Source organism: Macrotis lagotis, chromosome X (assembly GCF_037893015.1).
Source record: "Macrotis lagotis isolate mMagLag1 chromosome X, bilby.v1.9.chrom.fasta, whole genome shotgun sequence".
Classification (NCBI taxonomy): Eukaryota; Metazoa; Chordata; class Mammalia; order Peramelemorphia; family Peramelidae; genus Macrotis; species Macrotis lagotis.
In genome coordinates, this window is record NC_133666.1 from 56,093,681 (window position 1) to 56,114,432 (window position 20,752).

Consider the following 20,752-nt stretch of genomic DNA (forward strand, 5'->3'; position numbering starts at 1 on the left):
AAACTTTATCATCCCTCATTTCCATTCTCCTGCCTTCTCCAAATGAGGCTATTTGTTGAGAGCAGACTTGCCCCCTCTTTTTGATCTGCTTCAGAGAACTTATCCCACTGTTTCCTTCTGCATTCTTTTTTCACATCAATAATACAAACTCCTTACAATGAATCTAATTATATCCCCTCCTGTTCCCTCAAATTCTCTCTCCGTTTTCTCATATTTAGTTTATCCCATCTACTGGATGATTCCTTACTGCCTAGAAATATGGCCATTTCTCTTTCATTCTTCAAAATGCCTTCAATTTGAATCTTTTTCTTTCCTTTTCTTTTTCTTTTTTTTTTCTTTTTTTTTGCTCAAATGGGGGAATGGAGGTCATTGGGAGGAAAGGATGCAAAATTGAACATGAATTCCAAAGCAACCTTGACTTTACCTATATGTAAATCATCTATCTTTCTTCAATTTCTTAGCTAAACTTGGGAAAGCAATCTTAAGCTTCTACTTCTGACTTGCTTCTCCATCTTCTGCAGTTTGTTCTTGTCCTCCTTGAACGTAAACAGTTATTGCCACAGTAAACCGTGCCATCTTAGCTTCCATAGATTTGATGGTCCTTTCTACTCAGTGATATTCAGATGAATTTATGCAGCTCTCACTCTCTCCTCAATTCTAGTTTTGCATCAACGATTGCTTTGTGGACATTTTCATCTGAGTATCTCATAGGCATCTACAAATGAACATGAGCATCATAGAATTAATTCTACTATCTTAAAAAAAAAACTTTTCCTTTACTTCTACTTTTTTATTTTCATCAGGCAGTATGTTCCAAATTACTAAAGGTCCCAACCACATTATCACCCTTTCCTTCCTCAACCCCATTAACCCCAAATGCCACCTCTGTGGTGTAGTTTGTTTCTGTTTCTACCAGATTTCTAGCTAATGTTACCCTTTCTTCATTTAAATAGCCAACAGTGTTAAAAGAGGTTATTTTTATCTCCTGCCTGAACTATAGCAATAACTTTTTTATTGCTGTCCCTGCTTCAAGTCTCTTGTTCATAGGAATCATGTTTTTAGTCAATTGCTGCCTAAGTGATTTCTGAAGTTTAGATCTGCCCATTTTGTTTGCCCTCCTCCTTCTTTCCTCTGATTTAGTTTCCTGTTAACCCCAGGATCAAATATACATTTCTTCTCCACCTATGCACTTCCTACTTTTCCTTTTTTTATACTTTTCTGTCTGCTATGGATTCAAAGGTCTAGCTACTCCAGCCTCTTTGGTGTGCCTACCAAATGACACCTCAAATCTTTTCACTGGTTTATATCTGGAATACCTTTTTTTTTTTTTCATTTCTACTTTTTAGCCTTCCTGGGTACCTAAAAACTTAATTTTGATTCTATCTTTTGCAAGAGGATTGTTTTACTCTAATTCTCTTCAACTCCTAAGATTTTCTTTAGGTTTTTTTCCCCCTTTGTAATTATATGCATGCTTCATTCCCGATCAGAGGAGGAGTTCCCTGATAGGCGCCAAATATAAATTTCCTTCCTTTGCATTTAAAGTCTTCATAGCTTATGCCTTTCCTCTTTTCCCATTCTTATACTTTATTCCCATCTGTGAACAGTAAGATCCAGGTGCTCTTATGTACTTGGTGTTCTTCCCACCTCCCGTTTCTGTGACCCTTCCCTTATAGCAGCCATGCTCAGAATAGACCCTCTCTTCACTATGGCCTCCAAGTTTCTCAGGATGGCTCTAAGTCTCAAACAAACTTCTATCTTGTGCGGGAGGCCCATCATAAATATCATCCCACTCCCCAAAACTCTCCTCACTCAGTGCTCTCAGAGTTTATCTTCTTTTTACAGTGTATGTATTTTATATAATTAGCATTTTTCTCTCTACCCCCCAAAAATCAAAGTGAAAACTCCTTAATGGCCAAACCTCGTCTTCCCCTTCCTTTATATGTTTAACACGTCAGCTACTTTAGGACATGAGCTTTAGTGCAATGCTTTGGGCTCCCCCCTACCCATCATTTCTGGAACACTGGAAGCCTGTGGAGGATCCTGTGTTGGCAGTTGGTATGGGTATTGGAATGGCAGCACTGCCTCCCGCAGCAGCTACAAAGGACCGGTCTCTCGGTTGGGTTAAGGAGGCGGGGTTTGCCGCGCCTTCTCCTTGGAGGTCTCGGCAGCCGCCATACTGCTGTCTTGGGAAGAAGGAAGATGGAGGCCAGGAGAACACACCGGCATCCCCTGGCCCTCGGCTGGTCCACTCACCGACAGACCCCACGGCCGCTTGGACGCCTTTGGTCACAGTGCCCGGCCAACGTGAAGGTTGGCGGGAAAACGTGGCCATCGCTTCTGGAAAGGTTCGGAACACAGCCCCCGGCCCGCTCCCCCGAGATCCTGCGTGGTCTGCCGCCTCTGCCCCGCCCTCAGACTGGAAGCTTCGCTGGGGTTTCCGTAGGACCGCAGCAGCCGGGAGACCCCCGCCATGCCGGAGAGAGACTGGAGCCCCCCACGACGCCGGAGCCCCTGCCTGGAGCCCCTGCAGCGCTGCTCAGCAGCGCCACCCAGTGGCCCGGGGAGGATCTGCAGCTTGGCCAGGCTGCCCAGCCGCAGGAGAGCTCCCAGAGTTTGCAGACTCATAGCCTCCCAAGCCTGGTATGGAAAACCCTCCTCCCCCACGGTGATTGACTTCTCTTGAAAACCTTGTTTCGCATTTTATAGGACTTCACAAACTCCACATGCCAAAAGGCTCCTCCAGCTGTGCCCCAAAGGCCAGAGTCCATCTGTCCTCAGTTGCTCTCTGCCACTGCCATTACTCCACTCCTCCCCCCCCCCATCTCCACTGCTAAGAAAATCCACCCAGCCTGCAGCTAGGGGGCACAGTGTGTAGAGCACCGGCCCTGGAGTCAGCAGGATCTGAGTTTAAAGACCATCTCAGAAGCTTAATAATTGCCCAGCTGTGTGACCTTGGCCAAGTCACTTAAACTCCCACTGCATTGAATAAAACAAACAAAATAAAATAAAGTAACCAAAACAGAGATGGGTAAAAAAAAAGGCTTAAAAAATTTTAAAAAGCCATGATAATGCCTTATATAACCTATCACCTACTAGATCTGGCAGGGTGGTTGCTGCTAAGGTTTATGTTCTATTGAAGGTTACAAGGGGTAGCTTAGTGGCACAGTGGATAGAGCACTGCCCTGGAGTCAGGAGGATCTGAGTTCAAATCTGACCACACTTAAAAATTAACTGGCTGTGTGACCTTGGTCAAGTCACTTAACTCCACTGCCTTGCAAAAACTAAAAGAAAAAAGCAGAAAAGAAACTCCACAAGGCTAAGCTCAAAGACTCCATAACTATCCTCATATCAATCTTCCAGTGTTACACTAGTAATGCAATCTTCTTACAGTAGAAGGTAAAACCCCTTAACACAGGTTCCTAATAAATGCTTGCTCAATTCAAATGAACTTTGCCAAAGATGAGCAAAAGAAGTAGGTGGTAAAAATATACCTTCCTTAATGTCATGCAAGTATGGCTTCTGGAAATAAGCAAAGGCACTTACAGGACTGCAAAAGAATGGGTATGTCTAACTTCTATATTGTCTTTTAGTAATGAACTTTTCCACCACTAATATATAAGCTGGTAGCAATTCTAAAAGACAAGCCATTTTATCTAATTTCCTTGATTTTACAGTTGAGGAAACTGAGACCCACAATGTTTAGTTAACTTTCTCAAGATCCAAAAGTAGTAGTTGAGGTAGAATTTGAAACCAGACCCTCTAACTCTAAATCCAACACATTTTGTTACATCTCTCTGGAGAAATGAAAGGCTTTAAGATTACTTAGTCTGCCTAATCTTTTTTAATTTACAGCTTTGCATTAAACAAACATCATACAATATCACAGGGGGAGACAAAGAAGACTTTTGCATACTTTGTTCTTTTTTTTAGTTTTTTGGAAGGCAAATGGGGTTAAGTTGCTTGCCCAAGGCCACACAGCTAGATAATTATTAAGTATATGAGATCGGATTTTAACCCAGGTACTCCTGACTGCAAGGCCAGTGCTTTATCCACTACACCACCTAGCCTCCCTGTTTTGCATACTTTTTTAACTGTGATTTACTTGGCTGTTTTAAAAAACCCCAATTTCTACCTTCCTGTAGGCACTAACATATTTGATTACTTGCTTAAAGTGATAAGATTGAAACCAACAATCTGTGCTGTAAGACCTCCATGTTATATACCTCATTTAATTTCTTATTAGGTCATTCGGAATGCTGAGTGATTCCTTGAAAGATATCTAGTTTGTATACTGTTCAAAGACCTATAAATACTTAAGAAAATGTTTTTTGGTTACTTCTGTTTTTTTTTTTTTTTGAGTTCACTCCAAATGTGTATACATAAAGATGGATTGATTTCGCAACTGATTGGGAGATTTTAATTTTCTGTCTAATTTCAAATGCCATCCTTGGTACAGCCTCTAAGAGCTAAATATGTTATCCTTAACATATCATGGTACATTTATATTTTTTGCTAATTAATCTTAGAAGCATATCATTTAGATTTGTGGTTCATCAGAAGAAGAAAAGCTAATAGAGAAAAATATGAAACTTTTTATTCAAGGATTATTCAGGATAAATTTTCAATATTCCAGTGACCCGTGAGCCAATATTCAATTCAACACACTCAGTTAAGTGATGAATAGCTTTGCACTTACCTCCATTGATCCTTATTGGCCTGCTCTATATGTAGTTCTTGGGCCCCATGCCTGGAGCCTCTCAATAGGTTAGTAGGACCTAGTAGCAATTCCACTCTATCTGGGGGAATTTGGGATGATCCCCATACCAAGATGACACATGAGAGTGTAGGGCCTTGAGAATAAGTTTATTTGTTAAGGCATTTAAATGAGGAAATAGTTTTTCTGTCCTCTGAGTATATCTTTATGACCTTTGCTACAACAAAGAGCAGCAGTTCTTAAACCTGGTGGTCTCTGGACCCCTTTATACCCCTAAAAATTATGGAGGATTCCCACAAGAACTCTTTGTTCAAGTGAATTATAATTATCAATAATAATCATATTCTAAATTAAAACACCTTAATATTATTATGTGAATAATTTTTACCTCATAGAACCTTTAACCTCAAAGACCCCCTGAAAAAGGTCTTAGGGAACCTTGGATCACACCTTGAGAACCACAGGAATTGAGCTGTTAACTAATTGGCATTTTCTTGGATTTCAAATCAAAAAATATTTTGTTGAGTTCTGTATGTAAGACTTTGGCAATGGCATCCAGAGGGCATAAAAGACTATAGGACACCTTTTCTGCATTTAAGAAGTTTTAAAATCCTGTTCAGGAGATATGAAATGGTCCAGCTTTTCTTGAAAGCATTTGGAATTATGCCAAGAAGATAACTAAAATCTCTATATCCTTTGACTCAAAGATCCAAAAAGGAAACCAAAGATAGAAAGAAAATCCTCATAGACACCAAAATATTCATTTCATAACTTTTATGGTGGTAAAACCCAGCAAAGTCAGTGCTCATTGATTGGGGAATGCCTAATTAAATTGTAGTACATAATGGATTAGTATTGTATCATGAGAAACAATGACTATGAAGAGTTCTGATATGAATGGGAAGACTACTATGAGCTCATATTCAGTGAAGTAAGGAGAGTCTGGAAAACAAAATACAGCAATATAATTAACAATGACAACAAAAAGAAACTTCACAGTATAGAATGAGAGCCATCTTGTCCTTCCAAAACAGATGAGAAAGTCTAACTTTCTCTGTTCTTGGAAGATGCAAGAGACAACAGCTGTAGAACATCACAAATTGTCATATCTGACTGATGTCTTGGCTACTTTTAATGAACTGCTTTCTTCTCTTAAAATCATTTTGTTACAAGTGTGACTTGTGGGATAGAGAGGAGGGAATGTATTTGGAAAGGAAGGCAAGGCATCATTGAGAAATCAATAAATATTTTAAACTAAAAACAAAAGTTAAACAATAGAAAAAAATTTTAAGACTGGCTCAAGACAGCTGAGATGTTCCAAAGATCAAGGGGATTCCTTGCCAATCATCAGAAGACATTTGACTAAGGAGAGACCCCGTTAGCCCAGGATAGTCAGTATATCACATCTGACAAGGAAGAGTCTTAAGTCAAAGAAATTTAATAGCCAGTCTAGGAGTTCCAAAACCTGCAAGTATTTAATATCTATAGACTGACTTTGGTCTAGAGAATAGCTTAGAGCAGATAGAATAACAAACTAAATCAGGAGGAATAGCCCAATGCATTAGAAATCAGAATTAGCCTGCCAGGAGTTCAACATTGACTTGAACAACAGATCAGGAAGGAGTTACCTTAAAGAAGAAAAAAAATTGGTGGCTCCAAATTTGGCGGGGGGGGGGGGTGGGAAAGGAGATGATAGCTAGTCCTCACATTGTCTAAATGAAATGTCACAGTGGAGAAAAATTTTGTCACAATAAGAGGAAGGGGGGCGTGGAGCCAAGATGGCGACAAGAAGGGATCGAGTCTTAGGAGCTCTCTGATAAAACTCATCACCTAAGGACTCTAACTAAACTTTCGAGAGACGGAACCCACAAAGGGACCCAGTGAGGCAGTTCTCCTACTCCAGGTAACCTGGAAAAGAGCAGAAAGGCTCTGCTCCCTGGGATCAAAGAGGCGGCCTGCCAGAGGGGTGGCTGGCCAGAGCCAAAGAACTTCAGCCTCCCGGAGGCAGCCCCAGGGTGCTGGGAGTCTCAGCTCACAGCAGCGGGGGAGTCTCCTGAGCTGCACCCCGAGGAGCACCGGGGACAAAGTGAGGGAACAGCGGGGGACCTCTGCCAGAGCGAGCATGTGGAGCCCAGCCCTCGGGGCACACAGGGAGCAGCTTGGTCTTTCTGCAGCCCAGAGCCGGAAACAGAAGCAGGCAGAGCCTGTAAGCAGGAGCCTCCAGGGCATGAGCCCATTGAGCTGAGGGAGGGGAGTGAAGAGAAACTTTGAGCTCGGTCCTCTGACCCTGGAACAGGACTCTGGGGCTCTGACCACATTCAGATCCTGATCGCAGTCTAGGCCCCCCCATAGAACAGCAGCCCCCCCCCCCCCACCTCAGCCCTGTGGCAGAGGGGGGTGCTTATGGTCATTCACAGACCAGGAGGGAGGACAGAGCCTCACACACTGAGACCCTTGTGGGAGTGTCCCAAAAGCTCAGGAAGCACCCCCAAACCAGGCCCATGCTGGGAAAATGAGCAAGCAGAGAAACAAAAGGAAGACTATTGAGAAATATTTTGCAAATGAGCCCAAGAAGGATCAAAATACTCAGTCTGAAGATGAGGAAGCACAAGCTCCTGCATCTAAAGACTCCAAGAAATTGGGCTCAGGCTATGACAGAGCTCAAAAAAGACTTTGAAAATCAAATGAGGGAGTTGGAAGAAACACTGGGAAAAGAAAGGAGAGAGATGCAGGAAAAACATGAAAATGAAGTCAGCAGCTTAGTCAAGGAAATCCAAAAGGAAGGAAATAGCATGCTAAAAAACAGCTTAGGTCAAATGGATAAAACAGTTCAAAAAGTTATTGAGGAGAAGAATGCTTTAAAAAGCAAAATTGGCCAGATGGAAAAAGAGATAAGAAAACTCTCTGAGGAGAACAAATCCTTCAGACAATAGAATAGAATTCAGGGAGATTGATGAATTTACCAGAAATCAGGAATCAATACTTCAAAACCAAAAAAAAATGAAAAATTAGAAGAAAATGTGAAATATCTCATTGAAAAAATAACTGATATGGAACACAGACTTAGGAAAGATAATTTAAAAATTACTGGAATACCTGAAAGACATGACCAGGAAAAGAGCCTTGGCATCATTTTCAAAGAATTACTACAGGAAAATTGCCCTGATATTCTAGAAGCAGAGGGCAAAATAGAAATGGAGAGAATCCACCAATCCCCCAGAGAAAGAGATCCCAAAAAACCAACCCCTAGGAATATTATAGCCAAGTTCCAGAACTCCCAAGTCAAAGAGAAAATATTACAAGCAGCCAGAAGGACACAGTTCAAATATCGTGGAGCTGCAGTCAGGATCACACAGGCCTTAGCAGCAACTACATTGGAAGCTCTTAGGGCTTCGAATACAATATACCGGAAGGCAAAAGAGCTTAGGATGCAGCCAAGAATGAACTACCCAGCAAGGCTGAATGTCCTTTTCCAGGGAAAAATATGGACTTTCAATGAACCAGGGGAATTTCAAATGTTCCTTTTGGAATGGCCAGAGATGAACAGAAGGTTTGATCTTCAGATACAGGACTTAGGTGAAGCATGGAGATTGCAGGAGAGGGGGGAAATATGAGGGACTTAATGAGGATGAACTGCATGTATTCCTGCATAGAAAAATGACACTGATAATATTCATATGAACCTTCTCAGTTAATAGAGCAGGTAGAGAGAGCTTTTATAGTTGAAGCACAGGAGAAAGCTGAATTTGAAGATAAAATATGGTGTAAAAATGGAGTCAATAGAAAAAAAGGGAAATGGAATGGGAGAAAGAAAAAGGAGAGGGGGAATAGTACAAGATATTTCACATCAGAATTTTTCTTATTACAATGAGCTATTGCAATGATATGGAAATGGGGAGGCAAGGGGCAATGAGAGAACCTTTGCTCTCATCAGAAGTGGCTAGGAGAGGAAACAGCATATATGCTCAATGGGGTATAGACATCTGGAGTAAGAAGGAGGGGGGAGCAGGGGGAAGGGGTGGGGATGTAAATAAAGGAGGAGAGGATGGACCATGGGAGGACAGTGGTCAGATATAACACATTTTCTTTCTTACTTCTTGCAAGGGGTTAGGATTGGAAGGCCTGCCCAGGACCATGGGGCCAGGTGGATTCTGGGCCTAAGGGGTAGTATGGGGGCTCAGGGCTTCTTGGTCCCAGGACCAGGGATCTGTCTGCTGAGCCAGTCAATGACCCTACAGCAGAGCCAGAGTGAAAGGAGAGAGAAAATAGAGTACATGGTAGTGGAGAAATAAGAAAGGAGGGAGTTGCAATCAGCAATGGCAATGGTGGAAAAATATGGAAGTAACTTTTGTGATGGACTTATAAAGAATGAGATCCACCCATGACAGAGTTGTTGGTGTTGGAACAAAGACTGAAGCACATTTTTTGTTATTATTATTTGGGGGAGGGTGCAGGGCAGGTGGGGCTGGATGGCCTGCCTGGGGCCACATAGCAGGGTGATCTTTGGGTGTCTGGGGCCGGATTTGGACCCAGGTGCTCCTGGCTCAAGGGCCAATGCTCTGTCTGCCACCCAGCCACCACTACTATTATTACTATTTTATTTTATTTTAGGTCTTTTTTTTCTTTTTCTTTTTTTTTTTTTTGATTTTTGCAGGGCAGTGGGGATCGGGTGGCTTGCATGTCACACGGCTGGGTGATTGTTGGGTTTACGAGGCTGGATATGGGCTCTGGTGCTCTGGTGCTCGTGGCTCCAGGGCTGGTGCTTCGTCCATTGTGCCACCTGGCCATACCTACAATTATTAGTATTATTATTTTTTTAATTTTAATTTTTTTCTCTCCCCTTTACTTTTTTCGCCCAAGCAAGTCTATCTATATTCATGGGGGAGGAGGGGTATTTTGTTTACTTGTAAACAAGAATATTTTATTAATGTAAAAAACATTTGTACAAAATGAGAATAAAAAATAAGTTTAAAAAGAAAAAAACAATAAGAGGAAGAACTTTTCCACAATTAAAGCGATCTGGAAATGGTGTGGGCTGCCCTTTGGACTTAGTGAGTCCTCCATTATTGAAGTTGTTCAAAGATTGGCTGGAGTACAGAATGCTGTAGTTGAGATTATATCCTTGGTTGGACTAGGTTGGTGCAGAGATGCCTTTCTAGCCTAGAATGATTGTGTGTGGCAAATAAGGTCATCTGAGGGTTCTTTTTGTGTGTCTACATTTAGCAGCTAAAGCCTCTGTAAATGACTGCTTATGTGACAAATCGCATCTGCACTAGGGAGGAAAAGAAAAATATCCATGTAAATTCTCCAGTGAGATTTATAAAAGGATATTCCTTTTCTGGGGACAAGTAGGTGCCTCAAATCATTTCATAGCTCAAGTTTTGTGCTTTCTATTCTGTAAATTCTTTTTTTTAAACTTTTACAAGGCAGTGGGTTTAGGTGACTTGCCCAAGGTCCCACAGCTAGGAAATTATGTGTCTGAGACTGGAACTGAATTCAGATCCTCCTGACTCTTGGGTGCTCTATCCACTTTGGCACCTAACTGCCCCCTATTCTGTAAATTCTTATTGAAGTGTCGAGAGTGCCAGAATTCTAGTCAAAGGGCCTGGTTGCAAATTCAGTCTCTACCAGGTACTTGCTGTGTGATTCAAAATAAGCCATTTAACCTTTGTCTGCCTCAATCTCCCCATCTGTAAAATGGGAATAGTAATAGCTCCTACCTCACAGATCTGTTGTGAGGATCAAGTGATGTAATACTTACAGAGTATTGTGCAAACCTGAAGTGTCTAGAAGTGCTGGCTCTTATTAAAAGTTCCAGAAAACTAAGGGAGCCCAAAGTGGTTATTTGTTGGTTTGTCAGGATGTCTTTGCTATATTGGAAAGGAGAAGCATAAAGAAGGGATGGAGGGATTCATGGATGGCATGGATGACAATGAGAAAGTAGGGAAGCACAACTCATTTTGCTTGTTTTCTCTGCTATAGTAAATGAACTTTAAACTGGTCAGGATGAACTAGTACCATTTGGATGTTTTCTATGAAGATTACAGAAAAGCCATAGGCCAAAATCACATAGGATAAGAAGGCAAAAATGGGCTAGAATCAGCACCGGAGAGGGTATCTTTTGCTTTCTAGTAGCCACGTTCTTTAATCAAGCATTATGTGTTTTAGGTTTCCTTCCAAACATAACGGTCCTACAACTACTCAACTTTATATGACATTATGACATTGATTAGGGTAATTTGAGAACAAATTGAAATGCTATTTTTGGCAGTTTCTGGTATTAAATTCTTCTTGAATATTAGAAATCTTACTAGAGAAAAAGAAATCTTTTTTTACAAAAGGATGCAGCAAATCTCATTCCTTTTCTCAATTTTCTTCCTTTCAGTTTACCTGTGAATGACTGTTCAGCTTTGGAAATGAGCTCTGGAAAACCTGAGGAGTACTTCCATTCCACCAATCATGCAGAGCAGACCATCCGTAAAATGGAGAGCTACCTCCAACAGAAACAGCTCTGTGATGTGTTCCTCATTGCTGGACATCACACAATCCCAGCCCACAGGTTTGTGGCTTTACTTGAGCTGAACAATTTTGGGTGGGTGGGGGAAGTCATTGGAGGTGGGGAGGGGAGACTGCCAGAATTCTCAAAAATGAGGAAAGGGTACGTTCTTTAATGGTACTTCTGGTTTGCTATGGTAATAATTAGAATATCAAATAAACTGGAACCCTGGAATAAAGGATGTGGGATTGATTCTAGCTTTGAAAAGATCCAGAACAAGAATGCTCATTTTTTTCTATAAAGGACTTGCAAGTAGAGACAGTTTCATTCTTTGTGCTTTGTACCCCCAGAGCGCTTGACATGTATAATGCAGCCAAAAACACATGCGTGTTGATTCATTGGACAAAACTTTGATTCAGAGAGGTCCTCAAAGCAGCTCAAGCCCATATTCTTGATTTCTCCTTTGATGTTCATTGAACACTTTCCCAGCCCACAAAGTAGCATATGGAAGGCAGTTCTCACCTATGTTCTAAAATTAAATTTTATACTTTCCAATATGATAGATTAATTGAAATTTTTCTGATATGTATTCCTCTTTCAAGGCTGGTTCTGAGTGCTGCATCAGACTATTTTGCTGCAATGTTTACTAATGATGTGCTAGAAGCCAAACAAGAGGAGATCAAGATGGAGGGAATCGATCCGGATGCACTGAAAGCTTTGGTTCATTATGCTTACACAGGTAACCACCACTTCACCAAGTTCCCAAAATTAAAAGCAAGAATGAAAGCTGTGTCCTTTCACTAACATATCTGATTGCATCACTTTTTGGAACTAGTTCATGAGACCCATCCTCTTAAGAACTGGTATTGAAATATCTCTTTGCACTAGGGGGAGCCTCAGAAACCATTTTGGTCAACAGATTGAAGATACTAAGATCCAGAGAGATTAAAGAGCTTGTCCCAGGTGGAACAGGAAGCAGAACAAAATTTGAATTCAGGTTTTATGATCTCAAGACCAGGACACTTTCTGCTATATTATATGGCTTCTCATTATTATAAGGGGATATATCCAAATAGCTAGATCACTGAGCCTAGAGTCAGGAAGACCTGAGTTCAAATCCAGCCTCAGACACTTCACCTCTGTTAGCCTTAATCCACTGGAAAAAGAGAGGCAAACTACTCCAGTATCTGTGCCAAGTAAAACCACATGGACAACATTGGTGTGTTTTGGTCTACAGGGTCACAGAGTCAGACACAACTGAATGACCAAACAACAATAACATCCAAATACTATAGGAATGTTAGAAGTAGTTCCAGATTCTTGAATTACAGATGTTTTACATAGAGCTTACATAAAGAGACAAGTGACAGATAATATGTGGTGCAGCATTAAACTGATACACATTCTGTAACTTGTATAAAACTCTAGGGACCCACCTCTATAATTACCTGGACACAGTCTTGCCTAAATCAAATGAGTTAAGTGCAATGCTAAATATTTATTCCTTTTTCTCCTTTGGATATTAAATCTATATTCACTTCCAACCAACTCATTGTAGCCAGTGTGTAATACTTTGGCAAAAGTGATTACATATCAAGCTTCTCCCATTTTTCAAAAGGTCAGGATCCTGAAATATCAGAGTTGCAGGGGACCTCAACAGCCCCCTAATCCAGATCATACTCCCCAAAGACTCCCCATTGCACCATATCCACTGGTCATCCACCTCTCCTTGATGACTGCCAGTGAGTGACAAAAGAGTACATCATTCTACTTGGGAATTTTAGATTCTAGAATTAGCTCTAGAATTATAGATTTAGAGCTGGACGGACCTTTGAGGCCACATAGACCAACCCTCTCATTTCCAAGGCTGAGGGCTATAGTGACTTGTACATTTACTACAAAGGTAGTAAATGAGAAAGATGAATTTTAAATCCAGGTCCTCTGACTCCAAATCTGGTGTTATTTCCACTTTGGCACCCCTACTGTTAGGAAGTTTTGCTTTACCTTGAACTTAAATGGGGAATCTGCTGTTTTAAACCTTTTCCCCATTTCTCCTAGTTCTTCCTTTTGAGGCCATCTAATAACTCTGTTTCCCCTTGTAGCCCTTCTAGTCTGTCCCTGAGGAGTTTCTACTCTAGGTTAAACATCCCTTATAACCTATTATCATGGTGTGTGTATATGTTTATATGTATTTTAGGTGCCTTAGAATTAAGAGAAGACACTATTGAAAATCTACTGTCTGCAGCCTGTATCCTCCAACTTTCTCAAGTCATTGAAGTATGCTGCAATTTCCTTATCAAGCAGCTCCATCCCTCCAACTGCTTAGGGATCCGCTCATTTGGTGATGCACAGGGATGTATGTATCTCCTGAAGGTGGCACATGAATACACAATGGTAAGCATAGTCATCTTCTGTATTCCTTTTTGCCATGATTTTTGCAAAGTCATACATCTCAGTATCTGGCTTATAAGTTTTTTAACCAACTACAGAAATACAAATTTGTACTTACAGCTTGCAAGAACAAAAGTTTCAGCATAGTCTCAAACTGAACCTGGCAAAGATATTTCTTTTTATTAATTTTTTTTCAGTAAACATAAACCTGCTTTTTATCCATTCATTCTTGCCTTACCATTGGGAAAATACCCAAAGCTCTTGTAACAAATATTATTACATGAATGTATGGATTCATGTTCAAACAAAGCAAATTCCCACGTTGAACAACTCCAAAAATGTATGTTTCAATTCTGCATCCTGATTCCATCATATCTTTCTCAGGAAGTGGGTAGGCTATTACATCATTGGTCCTCTGGGATTGTGATTGGTCATTAAGTTCAGTCAGAGTTCCTGAGTCTTTTAACTTGCTTATTTTTACATTGTTTCTGTTGTATATACTTTTCTACTGGTTCTGTGCCCTTCATACTGTATCAGTTCATGTTTCCTAGGTTTCTCCAAGACCATCCCTTTTGTCATTTTTTATAGTACAGTAACAGTCTATGAGACACAAATAGCCTAAATTTTTCAGTTAAGATCTTTAATAAAACCAAAAAGCTGTTCTATATACTTCTGTATATGTGGATCCTTTTCTTTCTTTGATCATTTTGCCATATAGACCTAGTCATGGTAACATGAGTCCAAGGACAAACACTATTTAGTAACTCTCTTGGCAAAATAATAACTTTTTCTAGCATCATAGGCCTAGAGCTGAAAGGGATATCATAGATCATCTTTTCCAGTATACTTCATTTTGCAGAGGTTAAAACTGAGGCACAGAGAGATGAAGTGACTTGCCTGAGGTCACACGGTGGCAGAATTAGGATTTAAACTGTATATATGTCAAGAAGGTCTTTTTTATAGGTCCTGATTTTAATGTTTTATAACATTTCAAAATTTAAATTTGGAGATAGCTCCTGGAAGTGACAGAGTTATTTTCCTTTCTTTTTTTCACATTTTTTAAGTAAGGAACTATAATAGTAGGAGATGGGTTCAGAATTATTCAACTTGGATTTCTGAAAAAAATATTTGCTGTATGTTTTATAATAATATAAAATAAAAATCTGGGAAGCTATAAAGAGCTGATAAATCCTTCAAATTACAGTAATCCTAAAGGCCTATTGATCCCATTAGGAATAGTAATGATCAATTACATATTTGTGTGAAATGGCTCCCAAAGATGTTCATTGTCCATAGAATTTCTCCCTGCAGTCAAATTATAGAAAGTAAGACAAAATATAAGTATATGATGGGGCAGAGAGAGAAGCTAAATAAGGGAAATTAAATGCCACATTATCACAAATATCAGACTTTTCCTAAATCAGTGAAGAGAAATAACTCACTATTGTTGTACCTTGCTAGGAGTGACACAGACAAAGGAAGTCTTCTTCTGAAGCCAAATCAAAAGCTAAATACTTCAGAATTAGAAAAATTCCAGTAGTATTTATTCTTTCTTTTTCTTCAGATTAAAACAGTGTGAAAGATACTACCAGAGTTAAAAGTGAAGACATACACATGAACGGGAACCAAAACAATTTTCGATATGATAACCAAAGCCATTCATTCCACTGATGTGGAGAGAGGTGTTAGACCTTTAAAGCTATTTCAGCCACAATTTTTGTTTTCATTCATTTAAGCAAATAGGAGTGTTTCTATAAGGCCGAGGTCTATACTTAATAATGATAATTCTGCAGGAGACGGAAATCAATGGGTTAAATGGGTTAAAGAGACCATCTTTTTCAGGGAGACTATCGCAGTTATGAACCATTGGAGGCCCTTAAGGAGACAATGATAGTGCGAGGAGAATTGCCTTGTGACAGGCTCAAATTTGAAAATGTGTCATTTAAAGAGGCTATTTTTATCACTCTGCCCTAAATGCTGATTCCTTATAATCTAAAGAAAGAGCAGTTAGATAGTTCAACGATGAGCCCCACCACAAAAGCCAAACATGAGAACTTCCTGCAAGATTACTTCAGTTCTTCAGGCTCAAGTATTAACGGTTTCCTGCCTGGTATCTGAGTTGAGCAGACAAAACATTTAGTGATAAACAGCTTGAGTTTATTTCTGTAGTTCCAAATGGGTTTGTCTTCCTTTTCCTATTCTGTGATTGAAACAGTGTTAAAGCAGGATGTGCATTAAAATGCAACACTGGTGTCCTCTTGCATCCCGCCCTGCCCTGGTTATTTTTGACCATATTGTGCATACTGGCAAAATAACCAAGAGACATGCCATAAATGAAGCGGTGGTGATGTATTGTTTGGTGTCCAAATAGAATTCAAAACTGCTTTATGTATTAAATGACAATTTTAGCATTATTGCCAGAGCAATTCACAAAGGGTTCTCTAATCATTGAATGAGTTCATGAAATCAATGTGCTAGATAGACAAAGCTGAGTAGAAACCACAACAGTGGCAAAGAAAATATTTAAGATGGAGAAAGCAAGGGGTTTCTCCCAAAATGACACACAAAATATACCCTAGGCAGGAGGCAGTTATATCATAGTCCTTAAACTTCATTGAAAGATTCCCTGTGGGCAGCTAGGTGGTGCAGTGGATGGAGAACTGGCCTTGGAGTCAGGAGGACCTGAGTTCAAATTCAGCCTCAGACGCTTAATAATTACCTAGCTGTGTGGCCTTGGGCAAGCCACTTAACCCCGTTGCCTTGCAAAAACCTAAAAAAAAGAAAGATTCCTTGCAATTTCTTATATTGAGGTACTGTGCATGGACAGCCCTAGTCAAATAAATTATTAATATACAAGCATCCCAACTTCATTCATTCAGTTAATGTGACTTAGATAATGACTAGATGAACCTAATCTCTTTTCTATCACTCAAGCTTCTGGCAGACAGTTAATATATGTTTTTAGGTTTGTTTGGTTTTTTTTTTTTTTTTGCAAGGCAAATGGGGTTAAGTGGCTTGCCCAAGGCCACACAGCTAGGTAATTATTAAGCGTCTGAGGCTGAATTTGAACTCAGGTCCTCCTGACTCCAAGGCCGGTTCTCCATCCACTGCACCACCTAGCCACCCCTCAGACACTTAATGTTACAAACCATTTTAATAATAATAATAATATGGGGGCAGTTAGGTGGTGCAATGGATAGAGCACCAAACTTGGAGTCAGAAGGACCTGAGTTCAAAACAGGCCTCAGATACTTAATAATTGCCTAGCTGGCTGAGCTTGGGAAAGTCACTTGACCCCATTGCCTTAAATAAATACAAAATTGTAAAAAGAAATAATAATAATAGTAATAATAATAACAACAACACCTATCAGAAATGTATCTCCATCTATTTCTTGGAGAGTGAGGGCTATGGACACAGAATGTTGCATATGCTGTCAAACCTGGTCATTGTGTCGATTGTTTTGCGGAAATGTATTTCTTTGTTCTAAGGAGTTACTCAGGAAGGCTCATTGTTAAGGAGGGAGATAGAGAGTAGAACTCAAAAAAACCCTGATGTGTACAAGAAAAAGTTATTAACATAGCTTAAAAATTAAATTAAAATAATATTAATAATTCCATTTATATAGAGATTTTAAGGTTTTAAAGTGTTTTAGCATCTCTGACGCCTTATCTCGTTTCACTTCATGAGTAATGCAATAAGGAAAAATACTTAGCTCCTTTCTGCAAGGTCTCCTATTTGGAAAATGTACAGAGAGAATCATTTTACTAATCTGAAGACTACAGTGTGAGATACAGAGAATATAGGCCTAATAGTGTTAACACCTAATCTTGTTATATTTTGCTTCCTTTGTACCTAGTCATACTTTCATGTTCCCAAGGTTCACCTTTCTTGATTCTATGGGACCTGAGTCTTGAATATTTAATGACTAATAGAGGAACATATGTAGGACTCCTCTATCCACCAATTCTGCATTACATATCTTTATATAAAATTTGAGGTTTATGTGCCTGGTGCTAAGGAGCATAAGCCATAAGGCTTTCTTGCAGATTTTTATCATCACCCTCATTTTTGAAATCTACAACAACAGATCACAAATTCTATAGGTTCAATGAAACTGGAAATTCTTAGAGTATAGACACAGGAACAGATAGAATGTGTCATTCAAGGAGTGGCCTACCTATGTTACCCAGAGGCTCATTCACAGAACATGATTCCCAAATGATAGTTTTATTTCTGGTCACAGAAATATTCAACCTCATGCCTGAACTATTACGGTATTTTGCTGGTGGGTTTCCCTGCCTTAAGTCTCTCTCTATTCCGTTACATTCTCCATTCAGTCACAAAAGTGGTTTTACTAAAGTGCAGGTCTGACCCTGTCACCCTTCCTAATCAATAAACTCCCCTCGGCCCCTATTGTTACTTGGATCAAATACAGTTATTCCTTCTACATTGTAGGGGTTAGGGGCATAGTGCCTCTGCTATATGGAAAATTTGCATATCTCCATATCACTTTTTATCTTTTTCATCCTTGTCTTCATTTCCCTGCTTCTAAAATTGAATTGGTTATATCAACCTCAGGAGCTTAATCCTATGAAATGTTTTGAAATGCACTATTATGAGGTGAAGTTAAAATATGTTTAGTCTCACTAAAATAACTTCTTTTTTTAGGAACACTTTGTAGAGGTGGCAAAGAACCAGGAATTTCTCCTGCTTCCATCTAATGAAATCTCAAAACTCCTATCTAGTGATGACATTAATGTACCAAATGAAGAAGCTATATTTCATGCTTTAATGATGTGGGTGAAGTATGATTTTCAGAATAGACAAGAACACCTGGGAATGCTCTTCTCTTTAATTAGACTGCCATTACTTCCACCACAGGTAAGGAAATCTACACAAATACCTTGAATCATAATTCTAAACCTGAGAATAATTACAATTCTAAACTTTATTCAGAAGATTTCTGGGAATTAACATGTAGATAGGGATTTAGTAAGATGAAATGTAATAGGTCTAAATGTTGATTTACATTTAGGTTCAAATAAACAATTTTAAAAGTATTAGACAATTCATCTGAAAAAATATTGGAACTTTAGTAAATCACAAGGTCCATATGAATCAGTTATGCTATAGCAGTCAAGAAAGCTGATGCAGTCTTAGGGTTCAGTAAAACTTACACAGTGAACAAGACATAATGATTTATTTTAATAGGCAGGAAAGAACTGCCAACTGAAGTAGGAAACATTTATGGATCAACTGCCTATGTATAGATTTCCCACTTGAATGAAGGACAATTAAAATTAACATCAACTTAGATGAAAGAATAGAAATAAAAACATATTATGCATAATTGAAGTACCTCTAATCCAATCTGTTTTTTAAAGTAGATATAAAAAAGCAAATGGGAAATGAATAAAAGAACAAACATTAACACATACTGTCACTTTTACTTAAGCAGATTTACCTAGTATACAAACACTAATTAACCTAAAAACTGCCTCAGCTGGCAACACTTGATCTTTTTGCCAAGTAGAGAGATATGGCAGAAACCTGGTTTAAAATATAAAATAATTGCATGTATAAAATATTTCAGAGGGGATAATAAAAGAATACAGTAGTGTCAAACTCCAATAGCAAACCACAAATTAACATTAGCTGTGTTGCATTTTATTTTGACTAATTTTATTAAACATTTCCCAATTACATTTTAATCTGATTGGGATGGACTAGGGAATTCATCAGGCAGCAAATTTGAGACCTTAGAACAAAAGACAGAGTCGATGGATAAGCAGTACAACCTCATAAAATAGCTACTATCAAGGGAGGGAAAAAGTTATGTGTGGCAAGTTTGATAATATGTCCATTTAAGCCACATATTACTTTTTCCCTCCCTTGATAGAAGCTAATTTATGAGGTTCAACAAACAGATGAAAGGTATAAATAATCTGTAAAGATTTCCATAATGTACTCTTTTCCCTGTTAATGACAGGGGAACCTCCATATTTGCATCCTAATATCACACTTATATAACATAACCCTCCAGAAGTAGATATGTTATTAAATAAAAATGAATAGCACAGTTAGATGAAACCAAATGTACATAAAAGGTCTATACTAGAACTGACAAAATAGTGGGGATTTAAAAAATCAATTCTCAAGACTACTAATTATCAAGTCTGCTAGTTTGTCTCCCTGCCTCACATCTGTCCCCACTTCAGTTCAACTTCCACTCAGTTGTCAAACTGATTTTCCTAAAGTGCAAGTCTGACCATGTCACTGCTCCCTCTACCCCAACTCCAAGTCATACAATTCCAGCAGTTCCCAGTTATTTCCAGGATCAATTTAAAAATCCTCTAGGTTTTAAATCCTTCCATAACTTGACCCATTCCTATTTTTCCAATGACACTGACTTCCTTGCTGTTCCTTACACTAGACACTCTGTCCAACCCCACCTCTGAGTATTTTCAGTGATTGGTCACCTATGTCTAGAAAGTCAGAGCTAAAATCCTGCCTTTCCTGATCCCCCATAATAGTAGTCCTTTTCTCTGTTGATTATCTCCAGTTTGTCATGTATAGTTTGTTTATATGTTATCTCCCCCGTTAGACTACAAGCTCCCAAAGAGCAGAACCTATCTTTTTGCCTTTTTATATAACCAACACTTAGGACAGGTCCTGTCACATGGCAGGTGCTTAATAAAAACGTATTGACGAACTGACAGAATAACTGAAAGCTGAGAGGAAACCAAACATTCAAAAAAAGGGGAACCGAGATATCACTAAGTTCTGCCTTTACAAGCCTACTTTTCCATTTCTGTAAAATCTTTATGAGAATGATCTGCTGTTCACTCAGAGAAAGGACATTATTAGTGAAACCATAAGAAAGGAAGGAGAAAGCTTTGATGAATTATATTCTACAACAGAACACATCTTTACAATCACATTGACTGAGAGTTTATAGGGAATGTAATTGTAGAGAAGATAATTTGTAGGAAAAAAATCAGTCAATTATAAGTGACTGAAAGTTGTAGAGAAGGGGCAGCTAGGCGGTGTAGTGGATAGAGCACCGGCCCTGGAGTCAGGAGTACCTGAGTTCAAATTCGGCCTCAGACACTTGATCATTGCCTAGCTGTGTGACCTTGGGCAAGTCA

The 20,752-nt window shown here is 39.3% G+C and overlaps 1 protein-coding gene across 1 annotated transcript in view; it reads left to right on the top strand.

Annotated features, from left to right (window-relative positions):
• The window catches only part of KLHL4 (kelch like family member 4), a 151,819-nt gene that overhangs the window by 92,887 nt on the left and 38,180 nt on the right, over positions 1-20,752 (top strand). Inside the window, exons 2-5 of the mRNA XM_074206955.1 lie at positions 11,100-11,273; positions 11,813-11,949; positions 13,408-13,604; positions 18,273-18,485. Of these exons, the coding sequence (XP_074063056.1) occupies positions 11,100-11,273; positions 11,813-11,949; positions 13,408-13,604; positions 18,273-18,485 (721 nt within the window). The remainder of the gene's footprint in view (positions 1-11,099; positions 11,274-11,812; positions 11,950-13,407; positions 13,605-18,272; positions 18,486-20,752) is intronic.